At 43.0% G+C, this 24779-nt stretch overlaps 2 protein-coding genes across 7 annotated transcripts in view; both read right to left on the bottom strand.

The window, feature by feature from the left end:
• Positions 1-13954, bottom strand: part of actn3b (actinin alpha 3b) — a 33801-nt gene extending 19847 nt beyond the window's left edge. Inside the window, exon 1 of the mRNA XM_051428892.1 lies at positions 13599-13954. Coding sequence (XP_051284852.1) covers positions 13599-13733 — 135 coding nt within the window. The 5' untranslated portion in view covers positions 13734-13954. The remainder of the gene's footprint in view (positions 1-13598) is intronic.
• A 533-nt stretch (positions 13955-14487) lies between these two features.
• On the bottom strand, positions 14488-24762 carry rbm14b (RNA binding motif protein 14b). 6 transcript variants are annotated; one of them, XR_007888300.1, is made up of 5 exons: positions 24611-24762; positions 22468-22820; positions 21068-22133; positions 17553-20783; positions 14488-16759 (listed from the first exon to the last, which is right to left on the bottom strand). XR_007888300.1 is itself a non-coding variant. In XM_051428913.1 (4 exons), the coding sequence occupies exons 2-4, from the start codon at positions 22814-22816 to the stop codon at positions 20471-20473; spliced, it is 1728 nt and encodes a 575-aa protein (XP_051284873.1). In that variant the 5' UTR covers positions 22817-22820; positions 24611-24762; the 3' UTR covers positions 14488-20470. The 6 variants fall into 6 exon arrangements, 3 of the variants coding, with proteins under 3 accessions (XP_051284873.1, XP_051284875.1, XP_051284874.1); XR_007888302.1 differs by having other exon boundaries at positions 14488-15787; XR_007888301.1 differs by having other exon boundaries at positions 14488-17678; positions 18148-20783.
• Positions 24763-24779: the final 17 nt, after the last annotated feature.

Below are 24779 nucleotides of genomic sequence, written 5' to 3'. Positions count from 1 at the left end.
TTTAAAGAGTCAATTCTGAAGCACAGGGGGAACAAATTCAGTTTGAAAAAAATCTATAGTCATTGGATTTATGAAGTCTATATCAGAGCTAAGTATCTCAGAGAATCATCTTGTGTGCCCATGATGGACTAAGACGGGACACTTTTATTGCAGCTTTAAACATTAAGCCCCTAACCCCATTCTTTCAAGTGCAATTAGTTTAAATAAAAGTCTTGACATAGTGCTTAAGATACACAGAGGTATTATATTTCGTTTTCTTCTACTTGGTCTTCCGTTGTGTTTTTATGTTTTGTCCCTTTGTGTGTTTTAGCCCATAAACTCATCATTTTAAATCGATTTAGTCAAACAATCTAAATACATGGTATTTCATATTTAATATGTAGACAGTATATATTAGTATAGTGCTTGAGAAAGAATACAAATATCAGAACAATCCAGTTTTCAGATTTTAAACAGCAGAAAAGCTGACAAAAAAAATCGACTGTTTTGTCTGTTATTTGTATTTTGTTACTATAAATGAAGTGCTACAGAGGTTTGTATATCTAAAAGGGTTAAAGGTAATATACAGTCAGTATATATACAGTATATGTGCTTTATCTTAATATAACACAGGTATGTCTCACTGCCGGTGTAAATATAGTCTGCCTGCAAGGCTGACATGGCTGACTCCATTCACACCTGTCTACTACAGCTACCTTTGTCACACACCTGTTCAGAAGTCATGTCCTGGACTCTCTCACACACACATGCCACCTTAACAAATCACAGCCCACTCACATGCACTCACAGTGTACACAATAATAGAAGCACATAAAAACACTGTGCTCTGTTTATAAGGTCACTATGTTTGTGATGCACGAGGACACACGCAATTTAACTTGGACCCAGTAAGATGACAAACAGCTGGGATCGGAAAAATACCATTACAGCCGTGAGTATTAAAAAAATGCATATGAGACTATAAACCTCCACATTAATCCCCCCAAATCTAAATAATCTGAGTTACTGATTTAAGCAAAAACCTAGAGCCACATTGTTATAGTAGCGCCATAATTTTGGACCACCACGATTTTAGTCCATCTGTCTGACAGTAATAAGTATGTGCACAAGGAATGAAAAGTGCACCCTTCCCCCACAATGAAAGACACTGCAGCTCCCATTGTCAACAAAGCACAGGTCAGTTATTAAAAACACAGACACAAAACACAAAAGGACAAGTGCTCGAAATTAAGTCTTTTCCTCAGTGCCCCGAATTCTACTTTCAATTGCCCCGGACTTAACAACCAATGTCCTAAATTTAACATAATGAATATAATTTAATAACTTTGTTTCAGTCACTCACATCACTTCATTGACTCAAAGTTCCTGGACTTGTATTAGTCAGTGGTTGAGTTACTGTTTCTAGGTTGGTTTGCATTACTGCAAAATTCAGCACAAATACAAACCTGTTTCTGATTGGTATATGGTAATTTAAATACACATAAACATTTTGAACAATATTATTTGCCTTACCACAGAGACATATATATTTGAAGTAAAGACATTTTATAAAAACATCTACAAGGGAGGGAGAAGAAAAAACAAAAAACATTTTGAAACAATATTACTTATTATTAAGAGGAACAAGAAGATCTGAGAGAGAAAGTAGGGAGCTCAAACATGCCCCACAGGCCACACCGACTGCGTACACACGGCACAAGAGGACCCTGGCACTGCTGGCTGAAGAGCTGTGAACTGCGATTACTCTGAGCAGCATGAATGTAATTATCAATATGACTGAATATTTTTCTTTAATATTTCTTTTCCTTGATGGTTCGAATAAGTCCCTAATTAAAAGTAAAGTTGCTGAGAAGGTCTGAAAAGTTACTAAATCTAGAAAATAAGTCAGCAAGCTAGCACAGTGCGCAAACACATTTAACAAGAGCTTGTGGCGGCACAAAGGGCTCCAACTACCTTGTACTGTTATGCCTGCTCATTGCAGTAATTGGATTTTTTTTAGCAATAAGACAATCTCCCACAAACACTGGAAGACAAACCTCAAGAATGTTTAGTTTTTTTCCAAATTCATGCAAATGATCTCACTCTTTTAGTGTCATTTACATTGTTGGCTGACATGCAACCAGTCTGAAAGTCTCAGCAGGAAGCTATGAGCTGAACAAAGCTTACAGTGTAAGAACTGTAACAGGCTGTGTTCATCTGTCAGAAGATAACAGAGCGGAGGAAAAGAGCATTATTTGCTCATCTGTCAGGGCTGCTGGAGTGAAACTGCTCCACTGTTGAGCTCTACTCCTCAACTGTGCTCCTCACATCAGTAAAAACTCAAACATATCAAACTCAAACACATAAAAAATAAACTAATCGATCCATCTGAGGCTTCCAACAAAAAGGGGATGTCAACAACATAGATGCCAAAATGCTTCACATTACAAAAAAACACTTCAAGAAGTGCTGACATGATGACATTTTTTCTAGATTTGCACACATCAAAACTGTGTGGAAAACCAACACGGTGACAGCACTTACGCAAGTCCTCAACCATAACACTTCTGACAGAGTCGAACAGCCGCTGTAAAGTCGTATCAGCTCTGAGTGGACAAACACTCCTATCAACACTTGTCATGTCACGGCAAGTGTCAATAAAAAAAAAAAAACAGTTTGCTGTGTATGTGACTTTTTGAACATAAACCATGTCTACAGTGAAGTAACTGTAGACATTTGGAAACAAAGTGTAGTGCTGACTTTTATACTTATTTATACTTATACCTAAACTGGTGATTTTTCTATGCACCTCAAATGGTGATATGACAGTACAAGAACAATAACACATTAAAAATAAAATATATACATCAGAATCGGTACCTTTAAATATTTTTGGTACTAGTGCGTATACAATGCCTGGGTTTTGGTACTGATACGATATGTTACGTAAATCAAGAACCATCAACAGCCACAATTAATGCCAGCTTTCACCAAAAAGCACTGAGGTTTGATACCCTACACACAACAGAACAGCTACAAACTCAACAACATAATTTATATCACTCACAAATCATGTTTGTTTTTCTGACATCACTTTCTTGCATCAACGGTCTCTTGTAAACAACAATTGCCCCGAATTCCTCCACTGAGTTTTAACAACCGATAAAGTGACAGGACCATCGTGGAGGGAGAGGAGGGGAGAGGAGTTACAACACACAACAGGTGTAGCCGACATTTAGGAGCCCCACCCCCCTCCCCAACTCCTTCTCTTCTTCCCCTTGTGGCCTTTAAATACCCACCCACCACCCCTCTTCAAACAGACTTGGAGCCCTGAACTTGTGTGCCACAGGGACGATTTGGGAAAATGACATAAGAGCCAAGAGTTGACCCCCCCTCCCCCCTAACACACACCTCTAATAGGTCAACCTGAACTCTCCTGGCCTATGCACTCACCTCTAATCCCCCCCCCCCCGCCAACATCTCAACAACTATTACGCATTCAGAGATGTTACATGCTGTGAGTAACTTCCGACCAACTTCCTCTTATACACTAGAAATAGATTTGGTGACATCACATCTTTTGCTGCAGATCCAATTTTTATTGTTAATTATTTTCAAATGGAACAATAGACTAAATCTGGGCTCTTACACACCTATACAATAATCTAAATAACATATTATTAGACATTTTAAGGCCCACATCTGTGAAAACTGAAATATTATCTTACAGGAAGATTGTTGACAGAAGTACACTAAATGAAGCTGAGTCAACTAAGGTCAGTGGTTTCGCACATGGGGAAAAAATAAATCTTGTGCAAGATGCTTACTGAGATAGGAAAGAAAAACTTCTATGCTACAAATTATCGACAAGGGGTCGAGTAGACACTTTGCTTTAGAGGGTAAAACTGTTGGAAACCACTGACTTAGATTATTTGCTTACATGACCTACAGATTTATCTCAAAAGGTTTTACAGGGAGAGTTTTGTAGTGCTTCAAAAATATAAAGTAACAAAATTAATCTTTTATAAAATTGCTACACTGAAAAATAACAAAAGCCATCTGCGTAATAAAAAAAAATAATAATAACTGCAGCATAGCACAGGAGTTAACTGACTGAGTGAAACAGGTAAATGTTCTTTCAGGTCAGATAAAACAGAAAGAACCTACTCGTATCAAATAAAAATCTTGGTGAATATTATGTGAACAGCAGTTTCAAGTTATGTTATCGGGGAGCTGAAATGTAACTGAATTAATCCCTAACATCTATTTATCAGCCTTCCTTTCCAACTCGTCTCTATAAAGGATTAACAGGCTAATAACCCAGAGACCCTGCTGACAACAGGGCCACCGCTGGCCTCCTGTGCAAGCCACAAGTCCAAACCCATGGATTTATGTCTCTGTTTAGAAGATAAAAGGCCTAGGACACCTCTCCTAGTCAAAGTGTGTGTATGTGTGTCAACCCAGTGCCAGATGCCAGTGAGATATACTGTGGGCACAAGGGATTTTAGCTGGTGACAGAACAGGTGGAGCAGGTGATGAAAGACAACAGTTCTCCACCCACAACCACAGCGAGAACAAAGCTAATGTTTTAAAGATTTAAGGCTTTAAAGTTCTGCACTAACAGGACATAATATTAAGCTCCTTTCTGAATTTATATCCACAATGCCGTGCTGTGTTCACACACCAGATATCCCGGCCCTAAAACATCACCTCCAGCATTTCAATGTGAGGCATTTGATTTTGATTCACAGCACACAAGCAAGCAGAGCGCAAGGTACACAAACAGACGGAGTGTCACTGTGCTCATAGAAATAAGGTTATGACAGAAACTAAACAACTTGTGCCGCTTGGTAACACAGGTACTGTGTCTGACAATCCAGCACCACATCATCTACAACCCAGGTACTCCATTTATTTTCTGTCCGCGGCTGAACAACACATGGGAACGGATGGCTAACCTGGTTCAGTCAATCACTTGTTTTGACACAACCATCTGTCTGCGTCGTCATATTAATTGCTTCGGCTCAGTGCAGGGAAACATTGTGTCCTGCTCCGCTCCATTATGCTGCCTTACATTGTGTTCCACTGCCACATGCTTCCAGGTTGCTGTGCTACTAGAATGATGATGACTGCCAGAAAACAACAGCCAATACCTAACAATGAGCTCCTCCAGCAGTGTCTCTGTGTGTGTGTGGTGCGTGCGTGCGTGCGTATGGGGCAGATGTTTTAATTTATAATTCCTCAAATGTTTGTGATTTAAGTTTTTATGCCAGCTTACTGGTTCTCTATAAAGTAATGGCTAAGAATACTGCACTGTACGTAGAAAGGTATAGTATAATATTTACAACGTTCACCGCCTTAGCCTTGCACATGAGCATGCTAGAATGTGCTAATCAGCACTAAACACAAAGCACAATTGAGGCTGATGGGAATGTCATTAGTTCTGCAGGTATTTATTTGGTCAGAAAGTATTGATCAAAATGAAAATTTAGCCTGATGGTGGCGCTAGACAGAAGACAGATATCACCAAATCATATTTCTTCCTGATGTAGGCAAGATTGTCTGTACTTGACTTGATCAGAATCCATCCAATACTAGAGACATTCCCTCAAAACCATAAAGGTCAAACTCATGGGGGTGCCAGAGGGTAAGTCAGGGGATCAACAATTAATCACGGTTTCATCCTCTTGGCACGACGAAGGACTGTACAACATATAATGGCAATCCCTTTCAAAAGATATTTCAGTCTGGACAAAGTGGTAGACCGACCGAACAGTCTGACACTGCAATCCCTAGAGCCACTCTGTGAGTATCATGGCTAAATATAATGCCATCTTCGATAAAGAAAAAGCAGTTGTGTGATGGTAGAAACAAGAACATACTATTTTTGTAATTTCAGGCATACTGTTATGTATAAAGAGATTGAAAACCAGCCAACAATGTCTGAAGTAATCTTTCATGCCACTGTGACTTTAAATTGTCAGTGAGCTTGTAATAACCCTGATTTCCTGCTTGCACCCCCCCCCACACACACACACACACAGACACACACTTTCGTTGTTCAGTCTATTACTGCTATCGCCCTTGTTCTTGTTACACGACTCAACAGATGAATTGACTGACTGCGTGATCGATGGTGGAGAATAAAGGTGAGTGTACAGGTTCATGGTTGGCGGCAGCAGCATGCAGAGTCTTTTGTCAGTTAATGAGCACTGAACTGTGGAGACTGACACGACAGACATAAATTGGTGTAAGTGGTTGTGGAGGATTTATGGCAGTGCGGCTGGCCTGAGAGGGAGGACGGGTTGGGGGGAGGAGGAGGAGGAGGAGGAGGGTTGTGTCTAATTTCAAAAGGCAAGTTCTTTCTCTGAAATAAGAGGCAAAATTGTCCAGGCAGAGCTAGAGTCAGCTAATTCCATCTCAACAGGAACCTTGACCATGGGGGCCTATGTGTGAAAAGGTTGTCTAATAGTAACATACAACCCAGCTAAATGAATTTCCCAGCATTCATTTAGCCAGAAGAGCAAGTCACTGTCTACCTTGTGATTCTACTTCTGCCTCCATTAGAGAAGCACAAAAAAAAGTATTTGCTGCTCTAGTCAGATGACATTTTGTTTTTTTTGTGCATTGTGAAACTGAAGTGACTCCAGATTGACCACATGTGACTGCTGCTGCACGCCTCGTCATTCAGGAAGTACACAGAGCTGCTGGCAAAAAGCTGTTAACACCTGAAGCCTGTCTGAGGCAAGAACAAATAAACCTCTCTCACTCTGTATGAAACAGCTCAGACTATAACAGTTTCTTCTGTTGTTCATTTGACTGCACAAAATCCAAACAGAACAGTGGTACTATTAAATGCTCCAATAGCTATGAAGTAAAATACATAAAAGTTACTTCTCAAGGTTCGATAAAGTCAATGATTATGGCACTAACATTTTGAACTTGGGTTAGCACAGCTCTGGCAGAATACTTTGCAACTGCAGCTTTTAAAGCCATTATAAAAAGTACATAATGATATCTTCATGACCTCAGTCCTATTATAAGAGACCTATCATCTCAGCAGACTTCCAACTGACGACTGTAACTTCTGCTACCACCTATCTATAAATATCCATTACATGCAGCCAGCTTTCAGCCCTAACACTAGGAGTTTACTTTCATAAAGACAGGTTGACTGTTCAGTCTGTCTCATTATTAGCGGAAACCAAACGGTCGACATAAACGCAGCGTTTGAGCCCGACACCATTAAGACCTGAGGTGACATTTTGAAGGTGTTCGGCCTTGTACCCTTTGTGTGTCATTTGCTCACTGAGGTCATGGACTCGTCAGCTTGTGGCTTTCTGCTTCCTCATAAACTAAAGTCTCCATTGTCAACACTAGCACTGAGCCTAAAATAATAACTAAAACTGGGATTCATTTGTTGACAACACACAACACAGATTGCTTCTTTACTTTTCAGTTCAGTTTAGTTTAGTTACACAAAAACTGCAAACATATCTCTAATGGAAGTAACACCACTGTCAACCACGCAATTTCCTCTAACTAATCCAACCTTTTATTCTATTTTGAGACCCACAGGATTGCTCTGATCAGATCAAGATGGCTGCTCTCACAGCCCATCAATCATCATTTATACTTTCACCGGGTGGATTCTGACACCGCGGTTGTATCGTGTGTCTGCTCTTGGCCATTACAAACACTCAGCAATAACTTTTCTGTCTTCAAACTGTGTCCCAATACTCATAAGAACTACCTCACAGAACTCACTGGAAACATTGATCGTGCTAATAAAATACAGCATGAAGAATATGTCACACATATGCAGGCACACACACACACACACACCCACACACACTTACTCCTCAGCCCTTCCTACGGCCTCCCAGGGCTCCTGCGCCTGCACTAAAGCAGTTTATAGAAGCCTCCCTACATGGACACAGCTTCTGGAATAGCAACTGCTATTTGATCTGACTGCAAGTTCTCTCACCTCTCCACTTACGTTCAACCCTCGTCCACCTACTCTCTACGTGTATCGCACAACACAGATACGCTAATTAATGCTATTATTTTGACACACTTCATCAGCAATGAACTTAGAAAAGGTCAGCAAAGTTTGATGCATTGTTGGGATTTTCAAAAAGACTATTCTAGTTATAACCAATCATCAAATATCATAGATAAAGTGTAAAATTAATTGCATAAATTCTTATGAGGTCTGTGAGTAGTGTGCACAGGAGGGGATAAGAAAGACCCCAAGCCTGCCCTTTTAGTGCCCTAGTCGAATGGAAAACCAATCTTTCTTCTCACTTTTTGCCTCAACATCTACTACTACTACTTTGTAACAAACTGTTGTTCCAACCCAGTGTTGTCTTTTTTGTTTGTTTGGTTACAAATTTTAGAGCACTGAAATCCTCAAAGTTAGACATTTCATTTCTTGGTGGTCTCATTTCACATAAGTCTCTGTGTGCTCCACTGGTCTGGTGAGTGAAAATATGCTGAGAGGTCCAGAGATCAGATCAACTGGGTAACTTTTCCTGCACTGGGATCACATGACTCTGACAGAGTGAATCATGGGAGGGAATCTAAGACCCCTTCTCCAAGGTGTATCTTGGGATTACGTACTGTCGCCCTGGCACTGAGCACAAATCCGTAGAGCAGGTCTAATGCGGTGAATTACAAATCAGTGCTGCTATTTCTTCACTAATGACGCAAATTAAAACAGAGAGGAGGCAAACATGTCTCAGAGCTGTCCCTCACGCTCATTGATCAAATTCATCATCTTGCATTAAAATCATGTAATTTCATCCTCTAAAAAGGGACCTGAGGCCTGGATGAATGCATCCCATCTCAGATAAGAGAGAGAAACATATAGCTACATTATTATGCAACAGCATGTCCACACTGTGAAGGGAACGAACGGCAAATACATTACCATTGGTAATTCAGTATTTTTTTGTTTACCTGTTAACTTGATGTGTAACTCAGGAACATACATACAGAACAACCACATAATTTAGTTGAGAACGTCAGGAAATACGAAAGTCTTCACTGGTCCTCAAGGTAAAAAGGTCTTGCGCTTGGAAGGATTTAAAATCTCGTTTGGACAAATTTTAATATGATAGGCTATGCTTACATATAGCCTTCAATGCAAATCACTGCCCGCGAATTGTTTTAGTATTTTCTCACCAAACATCAGGTAGTAGGCGAGATCAATGGCCCCGTCTGGCCGCTGCACTACTGGGCTGCTTCGTTAAAGCGCAAAATGAGATTAAACAAGAATAAATTAAATTACGCAGCACCCTTAAGATCTCTCCTCACCCACACAGAGGGACATTACATTAGGTTGAGTGGATAAATATCACATTACTGAATATAACTTTATAACACTTGAATCGGATGATGACCAGTCTTTTGGTCAGACAGAAAAAAAAAATGTTGGAAATATTTAAGATATATTGCAAATTTTTAAAGCTTTTAAAGTTCAGCATCAGAGTGCGTGAGGATGACTGTTAATCTGTTAATGCGAATAAATGTTTATAATTAGTCATTGGGCAAAAATGATCACATAATTGGCCCCAAGACGAATTCATCGGTCACATTTGCTGGAATGATTATTCAATTTAGATGACATTTACAAGAGATTGGTTTAATTAATTCCATATTTTATCCCAGCATTTGACTGTATCATGACTTAATTTTCATATCAACTTAAGAACTAAGTGTATTTTTTGAAAATTAAAGGATTTCTTATAACCAAACATTTTAATTGTGTAAGTGTAAAAACAAACAAATGACAGTGGGAGACTATTTTTACACTTCCACCAATGAGAGAAGACGTGATTTCTGATGTGTCTGTGGATGTGTGTATGTATATATTAAATCCAGCATGTGTCTAATAGGTCAGTTGAGCCAATAAGGTTGTTGATAACTCTATGTAATGGGTATTTTTAAGTGATGGCTATCATAAGATTGTTAGGCAGCCAGTCATTCACTTAGTCAGTTAGCAGCTGAACTCTTAAACTATGTGAAACAGAAGAGGACTTGAGTCATGGTGGTCAACATTTTTGGTCTTATTGAGATGTTCTATTGACTTTTAATATTTCAATACATCATACAAACAGAAAAAGTAGCCAAACTACAACATGTGGATTTCATGAAATACTGCACACGAGCATACATCTATCTTCTACAACATAGCCAGGTGTTCAGCACTACAGATGGTCTATTGAGCACAGTCCTCCGCAATAAGAGTTAATCTTTAAACAGCTATTGATCCCCCCTTCTAAAGACCACTACTTTTTGTAGATCGAGTAAGACTTCTCTAAGCTCTCAGCACCGCATCTGGGTGAGGCAGAAATCAATACGCTTTGAGAGTTCATGGAAACATCTACTTCTGTCCCTAACTGGCCTGTTCGCCTCATCTCTTAAAATCAGTCTGACAACCAAGCTCTTCTTATTTCTAGGATTACAGCTGCTTTGGAGGGAAAGAATATCGCCCGAACCAGATGCAGCCAAATCTCATCACTCTGTCCTTTCAGATCTCATTCCAGCTGACACCCTTTGCTAGATGCAATATCTAACACCATATCTGCCAACTCCTATCAAATAAAATTCCTGGTCCAAACCAAGCCATGAATCATTTAGCTAGCAATCTACAAGAGCTGCTTCATGATAAATATAAACCAATGTCAAAATGTACAATTCAGAAACACATACACACACGCACACACAGACACTATTTCTAATGTCCGTATCAGATTCGGCATCACTGTGTTGACAAACACTTAACTACTGCATCAAGTGATGAGCAGCTTTTTCCACTGAAATTTCCAGCATAGACTACAGAACAGGTGGCACGAGGATTTCCTTTCATACTCATTACATTGCAAAATGATGCACTGGCTATATTTATGGGCTGATATCAGCTCCTTAAGCTAGATTTTACATGCCAAGGAGAGCAATGGAGTACGATGACCTGCTCTCCTGGGAGGTTGAGAGTTGAATACTAACGAGAGGGGCTTGCTGGGCTGTGCGAGGTTTTTCAAGGCCCATTATATCATCTTACATTCAAAAGATTGACAGGTGCATAAGGGGTGAGAATAAAAAAGAATAACTCTAAAGACAGAAAAAAACAAAACAAAGTGTGCCACGGAAAAAGGAAGAGAAGGTGCAAAAGGGGTTTTTCATGAATGATGGCAAGAGGATGTGTTCAAACTGACGGGAGAAAAGAGAGTGACAGAAAGAAAGCAAGAGAAGAAGGCAGGGAGGGAGGGAGCCGAGCAAGTTGAAAAGTATTTTTAGGAAGATGTTTATTTGTAGGTCTGTGAAACTAACCCGGGGTGTATATCTAACCAGCCCTGCCATCTCTCTCTCTCTCTCTCTCTCTCTCTCTCTCTCTCTCTCTCTCTCTCTGTTACCATCTGTTGAGGTCTCTCAGCCTGTCACAGTGCTCTAGCTCTATAGGTAGGGGACATTTTGCAGTGACAGAACAATTCTGCAGAAGTGCCATCTGAACATGCCCATCAAAAATGCTGATACTGTGCTGCTCTATGCTGTAATGCACCACAATAGTGCAGATTAGGGGTTATTAGATTAGGCTGGATTAGAGTAGATTAGTTTAGAGTAGATTGGATTAGATTATCCCTAGGGAGAAATTGTCTTGTAGCGGCAAGAGCACAAAATTAGATTACAACAAAGAAAAAAAAGGATATAAATTGAAATAGATGCATTAATACATTAGAATACTTTTTGCATTGACGGATATTACATTTAAAAATGAGTGATTATTTTTACTGGTGACCTATTAAGAGACTGATATTTTTTGATGAGGAGCATGTAACTTACAATAAATTAGCAACATAATAAAGAATAACAGCATTTTTTGAGTTTAAAAAGCCAAACAACTTCATTGTTGTTTCTTTACTTGCTTCTTTAAAATACTGCACAACATGTGTATAATGTAACATATTTCATCATCTGACGAGTAACCAGTATTTAAAAAAACAAACCAAAAAGTCATACATATGCAGAGAAAATGGCAAGACAGAGAAGCAGTTGAGTTGTACTTAACAAAAAGTATAAAGAAATCGTATTTTGGTTGGCTTTTCCCCAGTTTGTGTCCCTTGACATGTAGCATGTACATGTCTTTTGACACTTATAGAACATTTATAAAAGACTATTTAACTAGAACACAAAATATTACATATGAAGCCTTTTTTTTTTAAACATCTTCCAAGTTTTAACTCAAAAAAATTGTATAACAGAAAGTGACTCTTTCTACAAGTAAATTAATCACTATAAATTTAATTCTAATTATTGTATATTATTATTGTATTGTTATATTGTATTCACAAATAAATCCTGTTTTTAATTTACCCAGTCACAAGTATTTCTTTCATTGTGATGCAGACTGAATACCTTTTGGTTTCAGCTGTATTAAAAGATAGAGAAATGTCATTAATCAACTTGTTAATTTGTGTTAGCTCTATGTGTAACGTTACGCACTCTTTCACAATACCAGGGCCTAAAATACTACCTGTACTAACCTTCCTAAAAGAAAGCTTGATTCTCAGAAAATGTTATAACTTAATGCTACTTCTAAACCACAAGAAACTGTGTACCTGAGAGCTATTTCCGCCGAGGAAGACGGCAAACCGCGGTCACCTCTTTGAAAATGGCCATCCAACATGGCGACCAACCATGGGGAAGCACACCAGTTGAACCCTTTAAAGATAAACCCCACCGAGGATGATACATATTTTTCCTCTGTACTGAAACACTCTCAGGACAGTCTGTGTGTCAGGTGAACATTTAGACTAATAATAAAACTGTATTAACCTTTACAAGCCTTGTTTCTGTCCCAGTTTTGCGGCGGCAGACGTCACCTTTGTCAGTTGACTTTTAGCTCCGACGGCTCATTAAACGCACCTGTCAGCTGGGTCGCCTAGGCAACGGCTGGGCCCGGGCTAGATTAGTGTGGCTGGAAACATCAGGTTAAAGAAGTCTATTTGTACGAATACACAAGTTTTATTGTTGTTACTTGTGTTTATAAACTCTTTAAATCAGTATTTATTAGTGATATAAAAAAAATGCCGCTTTTTGGTGTTACTAATCACTCATGTCTGTATAAAATAGCTGGTAAACTGATATAAATCAAAGTAGGTGACTTCACCCCGGCCTAAATTTGCTCCAGGTTGGCTTAATGTTGTTAAAGTCCTTCTTAACGTATGTGTATTTTCTAAGTTATGATTCAAATGTAGCTTAGACGAGAGACTGGGGAGGGTGGTATTATATTTAGACAGTCTTCGCAAGGCAATCGGGGGTAACTGAAAGACAACACTGAGAAAGTTCCACGGCCCAAAATATCTGCCCACACAGCTTCCAGCAGGACTGAAGTGCCAGGTGCGAGGACAGCCAAGGCGCAGATGCCCGTTTTACATGTAGGGCTGTTTTAGACAATCATGAGGAGGCTAATAATCCCGAAACCATAACATTTGTCATTTAAAATGCATTCAAAAAGTCACTGGTTGATTGTGTGATGCATGGGTAAGTCGGTGCGTAATTACGCACGGCGGCACAAGCCTAACCCGCAGCCCAGAGCCTCCGGATCCAAAACCTACCTTCCTCTGCTGCTTCTCCCAGGCAGGGTCCAACAGCAGGTCCCTGTCCCAGTCATCCTCTTGGGTCATGTACGCTTCTTCATGGTGGATCGTGTAGGAGTTGCTGTATGTCATTTGGGTTTCGACAGCTGTCATCGTGCCGCCTCTGTCAGGACTCTCACGTCCCCCTCAGCTTTTAGTAAGAAAAAATAAATCAGCAACACAAACGACGACGACGCCGTGAGGGCAAGAACCTCCTTGAGACGAGGGGTCTCGCTTTCGGGGGGGAGAGACTGTTAGGGGCTGCGAGGTGCCTGTGCGGAGGTGGTGCTCCCACTACCAGAAGACCCTGCTGGCCGGTGCTCCTTTCCTGGTCAAAAGTGGCACACGTGACCGCACCCCAATAAGTATGGGAACTGACAGCTTGGGTATCGGGTTCTGACCCTAAAAAGGTGTAAAAGGCGGGGTACTGTCCCGCGGGCAGGGTTGACGGGCTTGTGAGTGGTGAGGAGGGATGTCATTTACGCCCCCTCGCTCCAGAGAGGTTTTTATGGCCTCTGAAATGCACCTGTTGCTGTTGGTGACACTCAGTGGCAAACCCAGACCTCTGTAGTTTCAGCCCTACCTCTCCCAGAACAAAAAAAGGTCTGAATGTCCAATTCCATTACTAAAAACTTTGAGAAATGTTGGAGTTCCTCTCTTTCACTACAGGCCAAGTAGCCCTGGGCCAAGTACTGCAAAGATTGACAGCTGCTAAAACCGTCTTATTCCACACTGCTGAAAATGAGGGTGCAGGTGAATGCACAGTTTATACTGTTTATTATCTACAGTATATCAAACTGTTTATCAAGAAATACTCATGGCATTCTGTATTATCTCAATTCAATCAGAACAAAAGAGATTCAGGCAATTTTATGAGAAAAACAAGAATTTATTCATGATTTGCATGCAGACTGAAAATGCCTCAGAACGTTTTAAGAAATACAGATTAAAAGGCATATATATGCATACACAACCTTACAATATAATTCATGTTTATATCAGGATTCGTCATTCACAGTAAACATATTGATGCAAAGATTTCATCTAACATTCATCAACTAACCCCCCCCCCCACCCAAATCCTGTTTGACTTTGTGCTGGAACAAATTTCCTAGAAATGAGCAGATCCAGATTTCTATCCTCTCGAGGTGACACATTATTCAGTCACCCTTGATGTGTCTTTGGAATTTAGAATGATTTATATTATAATTAATCAGACATTAAATGTAACTACACACAGCTTGGTCCATTAACCTACTTGAGGAGGTTTAGCTACTGTGTGACTATTTGTGGTTACCATTAGGTATGTTACTGTGCTACTACTGAGCTGGGGGAATTGGATTGGATGGTAAACATAATCCAACTATGTGAGTTTTACAATTAAGTTGGACCACGGGAAAAGACAGAGTTGGCCTCTGATGGCTACTAAACATAAGACAGAGAAGGGATGGACAAAATAACATGAACACTTTACGATGTAATGCAAGCTAATACACCACCGCCAACGCTTATACAAAATCTCAACAGAAATAAATTGAGCTTCTTAATACATTTTGTATTGAACTGCATTACATTCTGCAGGTGTTTATGTCGTGTCCACGAGGTAATGGCTGAGGTATGACTCCACCGCTAACGTCTTTATCTCAAGAAAGGATGAGCAGCATTAGAGTCTGATATATGTAATTCACATTTGTGCTAGAAGAGCTAGAATAGTCATGGTCACATTGGTTACTGAATCTCATTACTGCAAACTCAAAGGCATTATGGTCTATGGGTTGTGCTCAAACCAAACTGGGGTGTGTTCCAGATGGGCACACACTTGCACGTCTCAGCTCGTACCTGCTGCAGGAGAACAGATGCAACCTGTGGGATCCCATCAAAAACAACAAAAATACAGAGATGTGCGCACAAAGAGCATCTGGATTACAGTTCTTCAGCTGTCCAAACACAGCACAGAAGGCGGGGGGGGAGGGGAGTGGGTGAGGAAGTGGAAGTAAGGAGGAGGCTGCAACGAGCTTTGGCTGTCAGTATGGTGCGACTGTGAATTCAGAGCAAGGGGGGGGTTTAAAGATGCGTGGCTGCATTCACCCAAGCACAGGAAGCCCAGACTCGCAAGCACCGGAAGAAGCCTTTAGTGAGGAGCTGGGAGAGTGGGGAGGATGAGGTGGCTGGTGGGAGAGAAAAAAAAAACACTGGAGCACCACGCACCCTGATCATGGAGGCGGGGAAGAGTGTCAGGCTTTGATCAGCTTGTTCTTTTCCTGACTACATGTACAGTAATTACATTTTCTACTATCTTGGGAGCATAAGTAAATGAGTGACACCTCCGTGCAAACAGGGTCCTTTTTAGAATAAGATTCTGGGCTAGTATTTCTACGATGGCAATTAATAAAAGGGTCCTCCAAGATCAGGAAGGTGAGGTTAGGGGGTAGCCTTGAACAAAAGGATCCTTCCACTACCAACTCACCTTATAATTAACTCATCTATTCATCCCTCTCCTTCTTCTTCCATTTCCATTGTTTGTTAGGCAGACAGAAGGCAACGCCCTCTTTGTCTCGACTCCATCTCGCAGCTGTCGGAGCAAATGCCAGACAACTCGTTTGACATACTAAAAGCCTATGAGTGTGGGATCGTGTGCGTGTGTGTTTGAGTGTGTGTGACGCTTAAGCTCTCCATCTCAGCACATGGACAATCTTAACAGGTAGGAACACATACAAGTCACTCAGAGCACATATCCAGCCATTCCAGCTGATCCCAGTATTAGAGAAAGAGAGCTGCCGTACCAGAAAAGTCCTATAGGAACCCTGAGATTGATGAGAATCTACAGGTCAGACTGGCCTCATACCTAGGCCTATCTTATAGGATGTTTCTGATTGGCACACAGGCTGTGAGGGACCCAAAGGTACGAAAATTGTTTGAGGTTCCATAGTTTGAGGTTGATTTATCACTTAAGGATGTAATGGAGCTAAGTTCTTTTGGGAAACAGGAGTTACGATCCCTTCCACAGCCATGTGGAGCAAACCCAGCATTCAACAGTTTTAGCAAAGCGACTTGTCCAACATTGAAGTCTCTCTGTGTCATGTTACTGAGTCCGGCGGCGGGCCACCACACAAACACTGTCCATTGGCACGCCCAGGCCTCTATGGTAACAAAGGAGGGTGGGGAGGTTGGGTCAGGTGGGTGGTTCTGGGAAGTTGAGTCCGAGCCAGAGCCACGAACCCAGATCCAAGGTGGCGACGGCGGTGGCGGCGGAAAAAGCGCTGTGTGTGTGTGAACGGCGGAGAGGAGAGGCGCATAGGGACAGTAGGATGGGGGTGAGGAGGAGGTGGGAAGAGGGAGGTGTGGAAGGAAGGGAGGGAGGGAGGCAGGGAAGGGTGGGTGAGGGCGGCGAATACGGCGGTGGAGGAGTTGACCAGCGGGCAGGGGAAGGGGAAGGGTGTGTCCACATGTGCCAAGCTTCACCAATCAATTAAACACCACCCAGAGTTCTTCACACATCCATGCTCTCCTTCTGTTTAACAAGCACACACACGCACACGCACTCTCTCTCTCACACACACACACACACACGCACTCTCTCTCACACACACACACACACACACACACTCTATCACACTTCCCTAGTATTCACTAGTTCAGACACCAGCGGGACAGAGGGCACAGTCTTGTATGCTGATGCGAGACAGGACTCAGTCTTGTGGAGGGGGTCCTAGCCCCACCCCACCCCACCCGCCACCCCCACCGATGGCACTGCCACTGCAGCAGAGGAGTTACGGAGTGGGGAGAAGGGGAGGTGGTGATGGCGGAGGAGAGGAAGGTGGTGGTGGGGGGGGGGGGTCGGGTAGTGTTTGGTCAAGGCACAGTCAAAAGGAGGGGCGGCAGGTGGGGAGAAGGTAGGTCAGTGCTTTTGTTTTTGTTTCGTTTTTCATTTACCTTGGTGGTGAAGAGAGAGAGAACAAGTTCCCACTGCGGTGGCGTCGCGCAAAAAGTCCTCCCCATGGCTCACGCCGCCACGCTCACGCACGGCTGCACGCTGGCCGTTCCAGGTGGCATGGTGACCTAATTCAGTTGAGATAGTTAGTTCAGAGCTGGACTGTCGCGGGGTTTTTTTTTTTTTTCTTGCGGCAGAGTTACAGGTTATCACACATGCAGGTCTGAGAGTAGAGTGGACACAGAGACACACGGAGGGGAAGAATTTGGTGCAGCAGGGAAAGACCAGACCAGACCAGACCAGACGCACACCCATCAACCCCAGGAACAGGACTGCTCCACAGATCAAAATGCACCCAGGCCATTCTATCTGTGTGCCTCTCCCCAGCTCTCAACATGATTTCACAGTGTGTATTATATAATGTCCTTTCTGCTGGAAAATCAATTTAATAAAAAAAAAAAAAAAAGGACAATACCAAGCCTTTCTTGCCAGAATTAAATACTGAAGTGCATTTGGTCAGATGCAAACCTTCATGAATTTTGATTTGCACCCACTTTGAGAGGCTGGAGAGAGAAAGGAGCACCAACCCGCACTTACCCTGACCAAAGAGAGCAAAGCTGGGCCAGCATCTACACCTGTCTCCCCCTGGGTCCCCAGTCAAATGGGTCTGGTGGTCATTTTACACAAGAGAAACAGATAGTGGAGAAGAACATAAACAAGAAGGGGAAATGTCCAAACCCTTTGCTTTCTTTTACCACAGTAGTCAGCCAAACATTCTTTATTATAATAATGATTATAGTGTACATATTCTCAATAAAAAGCATGCTGATTTTTTTTTTTAACTTTTTTTTTTGGTCTTTTCTTAAAAAAAAAAAGGCAAAATTAAAATACTTCTCTAAAAAATACGGTCTCAAACATGGCAAACAAGACATTTCGCAAACCACATAATTCTACAAAGGATGCAACTGGTATGTGTTTGTATATACAACACAGAAAGATTACACTGTGAGATGCAAAAGTCACTTAACCACTAAAAACCACACGGGGAGAGGGAAGGGGGGAAACAGCGAGGCAGTAAGGTGATTTCAGAGGGTATGTCTGTGTGTGCATCAGACCGCTATCAAATAGTGTTTGCAAAAAAAAAAAAAAAAAAAAAAACTGTGTTGTGATTGTTTTAATTGATTGCGGGACCAAATGTGTGGAATTTCCCACTCAGGACAAGCTCATGAATGTCAAAAAGTGCCTGTACTTGCAAGTCAAGCTTTTGTTATCCTGATGCAGCAAACCCCACCTACTAGGTCCAAAAACCAGATTAAAACAGACACTAAAATATCTTTGCAATTACAATCTGAAGCAGGTCTGGTAGTTGGAAAAAGTAGGATAGCTGGGGCAACTGGAAGACACTGCCCTATCTCTCACTTCATTGGTGCTATCACTGTCGTTCCTGCTTAAAACCAGCGGCTAATTGTGAACCTGTGAGGCTCAGTTTGTGGCTCTTTAAAAACCATATGATATGAAACAAATCTAACACAGGAGTGTCCATGAGAAAGCTCCCTTCTGGATACTAAGCTCTGTAGGGCTCCCGTTACCCCCCCCAACCCCCCTCCCTTGAAATGATTAAAAAGTCAAAAGCACTTAAAATAGGAGATCCCTCCACGTAATGCACTTCACTCAAAGCTTATAGGCACATAATTGAGCTTGTCACATATCATAAATCCTAATAGGATGCAGTGTAAAAATCCTTTGTAAACAGCTCATTCAGTAGTCACACATGGGTTATTTTTTCCATTTACAATTCATTACACCCCAGGTTGACTTGTATTACATATAAACTAACACTAAAACAAACAAAACACAAACCATTCTTAAAAAAAAGGCCTCTGAACATGTAGGAGGACTTAATACAGAATATCTACAAAAGTCACTGCCACTGAAATCCGGCTCCTCCCTCCCTAAACTGCTGAGCCTGTACCTTTACAGGAGCACGAAATGTACTGCTGACTGGGTGAAAGGTGTGGAATATAATATAATAGACTCTACACTGAAATTTACTGTCAGAGGTAGGCAGCTGTAGTTAGAAAGAGAAAGAGAGGCGGAGCAGTGTCTTCCAGTGTTGTAGTTAGAGTACAGGTGGGGGAAAAAGGGGTCAAGGAGAGATCCAAACATACAATACAGTACGTATTATGTGTGCTTTACTTTTTTTTTTCTGCAAGGCGCAGTCTTAGCTGCTGCATTTGTGCGCTGCAAGGTCAGGAGCCCGCACATATCTCTCTCTTGCACTCGTATACACATACTACATCCACATCACATTCAAGACAAACACTCCCCCAAAACACATCAACCTTGGTTCTGTTGGGAACGATGCAATGCAGCCAGTACACAATATGTGTTTATCTGACTTCCCATCTGATTATAAATCTAAACTCTTCAACATAAGGCAAAAAAGGTTTCAAATTAGCTGCCCTAACTGATCATCTAGGCCTAAGGAGGATGGCTGATGTCTTTTATCGTAGATTTGGCCTTAGAAAATCATAACTGGGTTGCAGAAATAAAGGCATATGAAACAACTGACTGGATCAGTCTAATACTGGCACAAGTGTGAGACTGGCACGATAAAAAAGTAAAACTGAAAAGCACAAAAAATGCCCGTACAACAGATGAGAGCCTCCCTTTCGTGGCTGCACTGTGTGTATGCAAACAGGACCAAGGTTAGCTGATCAAGTCCCTCGTAAAGCAGGTTAATAAACCAAGGAGCCCCCAGTGTCAAACCCCCCCCCCCCACACACACCTAGAGCCCCCAGACGCACACAAACTCACATACACACACATACAGCTGCTGTAAGGTGGTCAAGTTTGGGGTGGAAGAGGGGATGGGGTTCAGGGCAAAGAGGAAGGGGTGGGGGCAGAGAGTTGTGTGCGACTATCGGAAGGGGGGCTCAGGCGTGTGAAGGGAGAGTTCGGGGCGGCGGAGGATGGCCTCCTTGCGCGTGGGCGGCGGCAACGGCGGCTCATACACCCTGGGCGCAGCCATGGCGGCTGCCACTGCCGCAGCTGTGGGGACCACTGGCCTGAGGGCATCCAGCGTGGCAACTGGCTGGGCGGACATCGTGGGTACAGCTTGGACTGCTGACACTCCCGGCATGCCAGGGATAGCTGTCACTGCGTTCGGCGGTGGGTAAGCGTACTGGAACTGGGGGTACTGCTGCAGCTGCTGGTAGTACTCCGCATAATACCTAAGAGAATGGAGGATGGGGAATAAAGAGGGATGGGTAGGGAGAGGAGGGATTAGGTAGGAAGAGGGACAGCATGGGCATTTATTGTGGCACTTGGCAACACAGTGGGAATAACAAGAAAGTGATAAAGCGAACAGGAAGCATGGATGATTCAAAAAAGCTTTTTTTTATTTTAAAGCATGGCTAGAACAAGAAAATAGCAGATTCCTAGAGGTAAACCTTCTGGGAATCTTTCAGTGGTGCTGCAGAGCTGATGGTAAAAACAATCACGGATCGTGTCCTACCTGGCCATGGGGTCCTCTGCAGCCTCCGCTGCTTCTTCTGCCGCTCGGCCAGCTGGCGTGGGCAGCAGGGGTCGGCGTGGCTTGGCTCTCTGGTACATGAACGGCTTCATCACAGGGTCTGGTAACAACGACCTCCGTAGGGGACTGCGGTCTCTCTCACCAGACTTTGCCACAGCTGCTGCTGCCGCTGCTGCTGCAGCCACTGATTGCTGCTCGGCCACAACCTGCTGGCCCTGGGCAAAGTAATGTGCCTGTCTGGCTGCCTCAAAGATGGCTGTCGTAGGGTCTGCTGCTCCCATGGCGCTTATATGAGCGTAGGCTGGTGAAGCAGCACCATAAATTGCTGGAGATACAGTGTAGGCGGGGTTGACTGCAGCCGCTGCTGTTGGCATTTCTATTCCATGAGCAGCAGTCAGATAGACAGGGGTGTTGGCCATAGTTGGTGTGTACACTGGAGTAGAGTAGGCAGCGGCGGCGGCAGCCGCAGCAGCAGCCGCCGGAGATGCAGCCATCTGGCCGTAAATGTTGGGGGTCATCGAGCTGTACATTTGGGCGGCGCCTGATGTAAGAGCTGCCTGATTGGCCACCGATCCATAAAGCTGATTGGCAACATTGGCACCATACACCTGGCTGGCAAGGGCACCATAAACAGCTGGATTCACTGGATTTCCATCCGTGCGTGTGCCTGTGGTGATCCCAGTGAGAGCCGCATATGTGGGATCAAAGGTGGAGGTGTTGTAGACTGAATTGTGCACGCTTTGTTGGACTTGTAGTGGCAGGCCTGCGGCTGCAGCAGCAGCAGCGGCTAAGACCGCTGCCTGACTCTGGTATTGCTCCAGAGAAGGCTTCCCCACAGGGCATTCTCCAGCATAGTGGCCCTGCTTTCCACAGTTAACGCAGGGGATTTTTCCTGTAGGTGCCTGCTTGCTGGGCTGGACCTTGGACAGCTCTACAGACAGGGGACGGCCCTTAAACGAGGTGCCATGCAGGGCCTCGATGGCCTGGAGAGCATCTTCCTTGTTTTCCATGTGGACAAAGGCATAGCCTGCGGAAGAGGAATGCCTGGCTGTCATTGAGCGCAGGGACAACAGTTAGGATCACAGTGGCATTGCCACAGGCACTTACTTAATACTTCTATGAAAAAGTACAAATTGCGGGAAAGAAAACCACCTTGTCCATCTTTACAACAAGGATTACTTTGAGTATCACAACACAGTCAGATTCTGACTCTCAGCAACTCAACACTTGGAATAAGACTGTCAGATACGATCGCTTACCTGCACTACAGCATGACTTCACTCACAACACTTATTTTACTAACAACAAGCACAACTTGAGAGGGATGTGCTTGGGAGGGAGCATTTTAAAACAATTCAAATGTTACAAGGGTCTTTACTCACCTTTGACTTTGTCACACTCAAGAACTTTTCCAAATGTCTGGAACAGCTGCTGGAGGTCTTCAGTGGTACACATCCCACTCAGATTACCCACAAACACCTTGGTGGAGTGCAACGGCCTTCCCCTCGACTCCTCCACCACCAAATTCCGTCCACGAAACTCCCGCCCATTGAGCTCCCGGATGGCGCGCTCGGCGGCACCCTCACCCTGCAAGTGGACAAAGGCAAACTGTCGCAGCACACTGCAGCTGACCACCTGGCCGTAGGGTTCGAAGATGGCTGACAGCTCCTCCTGGGTGGTGTCCAACGCCAGGTTGCCCACGAAGAGCTTCACTGTGTGGCTCTTGTCCATGGCGCTGCAGAGAAATAGAGGAGTGATGTACTTGACTGTGGTTAGAGATAAGAGAGGGGATTAACTTCACAGTGCAACTACCAGCTGCCACAGATATAACAACTACTGAGTGGGAACAAAGCCACACCTGATGAGGGGAAGGAAGTAGTGGAGTGCAATTGTCTGAATACAGGGTTGTACTGCAGTGCGCAGGGACACAGCTGACCCAGCTATTTAGTGTCTTTTTCAGGGTTTAAAAATGTCTGTGAGGGAGCTGGTGCTGCCGAGTTTAGGTTGCTCCATTTCTCTGACATGAAACTTGTGTTTATTACAGAGATAAGCGAATTAAAGCACACACATTTTAAAAAATGTGGCAACATGTGATTAAGAGGAAACTGTTACACATGCACTCTTGTTAAAGAACCTCAGTGCATGTTTAAATCACAGCAGCCAGATTAACATTCAAATAGCACAAATTAAAAACCACACAGACCTTACATTTGCATGTGAGTTGGCCACTCAGGTCACAGGAGCTCATATTAGGCTTAACAAAGCAGGGTTTCCTCTACAGTAACTTAAGAAAATGCCTTATGTCTGTGAAAAACAGCTAAATATTTTCAATATATATCACGGAGCAAAGGCAGTTTGGAGGAGATCTTTTAAGGATCTCATTCTCACTTCAGAGGAGGCTGTGATCACTCGTACAGCGATGAGTCATGCACAGGAAACAGCCAGGGGAAATGAGCATTTCAGGTGAGAGTGCGGCGTATCAATTCACACAGCATTTTAAAGCGGTGATGGCACAAACTTTCGGGCTTGCGTGCTACAGAATATGCTCTTTGTGTTGGAAAAAAGACTCAACTTTCCTAAATTCCCTCCTCACATGCAAGCTTCTTAATCTACAGGTCAAACTGAAAGCGTGTTCCTACAGGTTGGCCAACACCTTTCCTCCCTCCTGTACAACCTTTATGGCTGGCTCTAAATCAAAGGGCAAAGTGGAACATGACACCAGGGAAGAACATTTCTATTTTTTGGTTTAGGCTCCAGCCAGCTGTCTACTGACTGAACTAAACCTCCTTCCTCCTCCTAATGCTGCTGCTTCTTCTCCTCATAGAAAACACATTCAAAGAGATGCAAGTAAATCTGCTTCAGTGTTTAGATACTGTGTGTATGTGAGTGTGCCCCCCAGTTACATATGGCTGCTGCATTCACACTGGATTCATTTGAGGAATAACCAGGGGGAAGCTGGTTTTTTTGATGACGCAGCACGACGCTGAGTCAACACATTTTCACCACTCGGGTCATTTTTACGATCGAAACAATGGACAAAAAGACACAATAAGTTGGTTAGAAACAGGTTAAAATCAGGTCCACGTTTGCTGTATATATATATATATAAAAAGGAATGTGAATGGCGAGACGGGATGCTTATTGGTTTCACTCTCGTGTCCAAAGCAAAACAAGCCCTAAGGCGAAAACAAGGCATGGTGGGGGGAAATAAATAAAAACACTCGATTTCGCTTTGTTATGCGCAACAAAGGACGATAAACACACAATATCGGATGCAACAACTTGCTCTCAATAGGAGATCGATACAATGTAACAATCATTTTTTTTCCCCCGCACAGGACTGAATACAGTGTAACACCGAGTGATTCCTGTGCAACAACACGGTCTTATAGTCTCTGTCGCTACAACAAACCCGTCAGACACACTCGAGCTTTAAGACGAATTGGCGTTAATTACCTCCCATGCGGTTCAGATGAGAATAATACTGCAGAAAAGGCGATTAAATAAAAGGATCTACCATCTTACCTAGGCGGTGCTGTATTTCAAAATGGTAGCGCCTGCTTCCGTCTGCATGTCGGGCATACTGCTGGAGAGGCTGCAGAGGGGAGGGGCTGCTGCTGCTGCTGCTGCTGCTGCTGCTGCACCCAGAGGATGCTGATTCCTCACAAAAACGCATGAACACATGGAAATGACT

This window comes from Dicentrarchus labrax, unplaced genomic scaffold (genome assembly GCF_905237075.1).
Source record: "Dicentrarchus labrax unplaced genomic scaffold, dlabrax2021, whole genome shotgun sequence".
Classification (NCBI taxonomy): domain Eukaryota; kingdom Metazoa; phylum Chordata; class Actinopteri; family Moronidae; genus Dicentrarchus; species Dicentrarchus labrax.
This window is presented reverse-complemented; position numbering and strand designations above follow the sequence as displayed.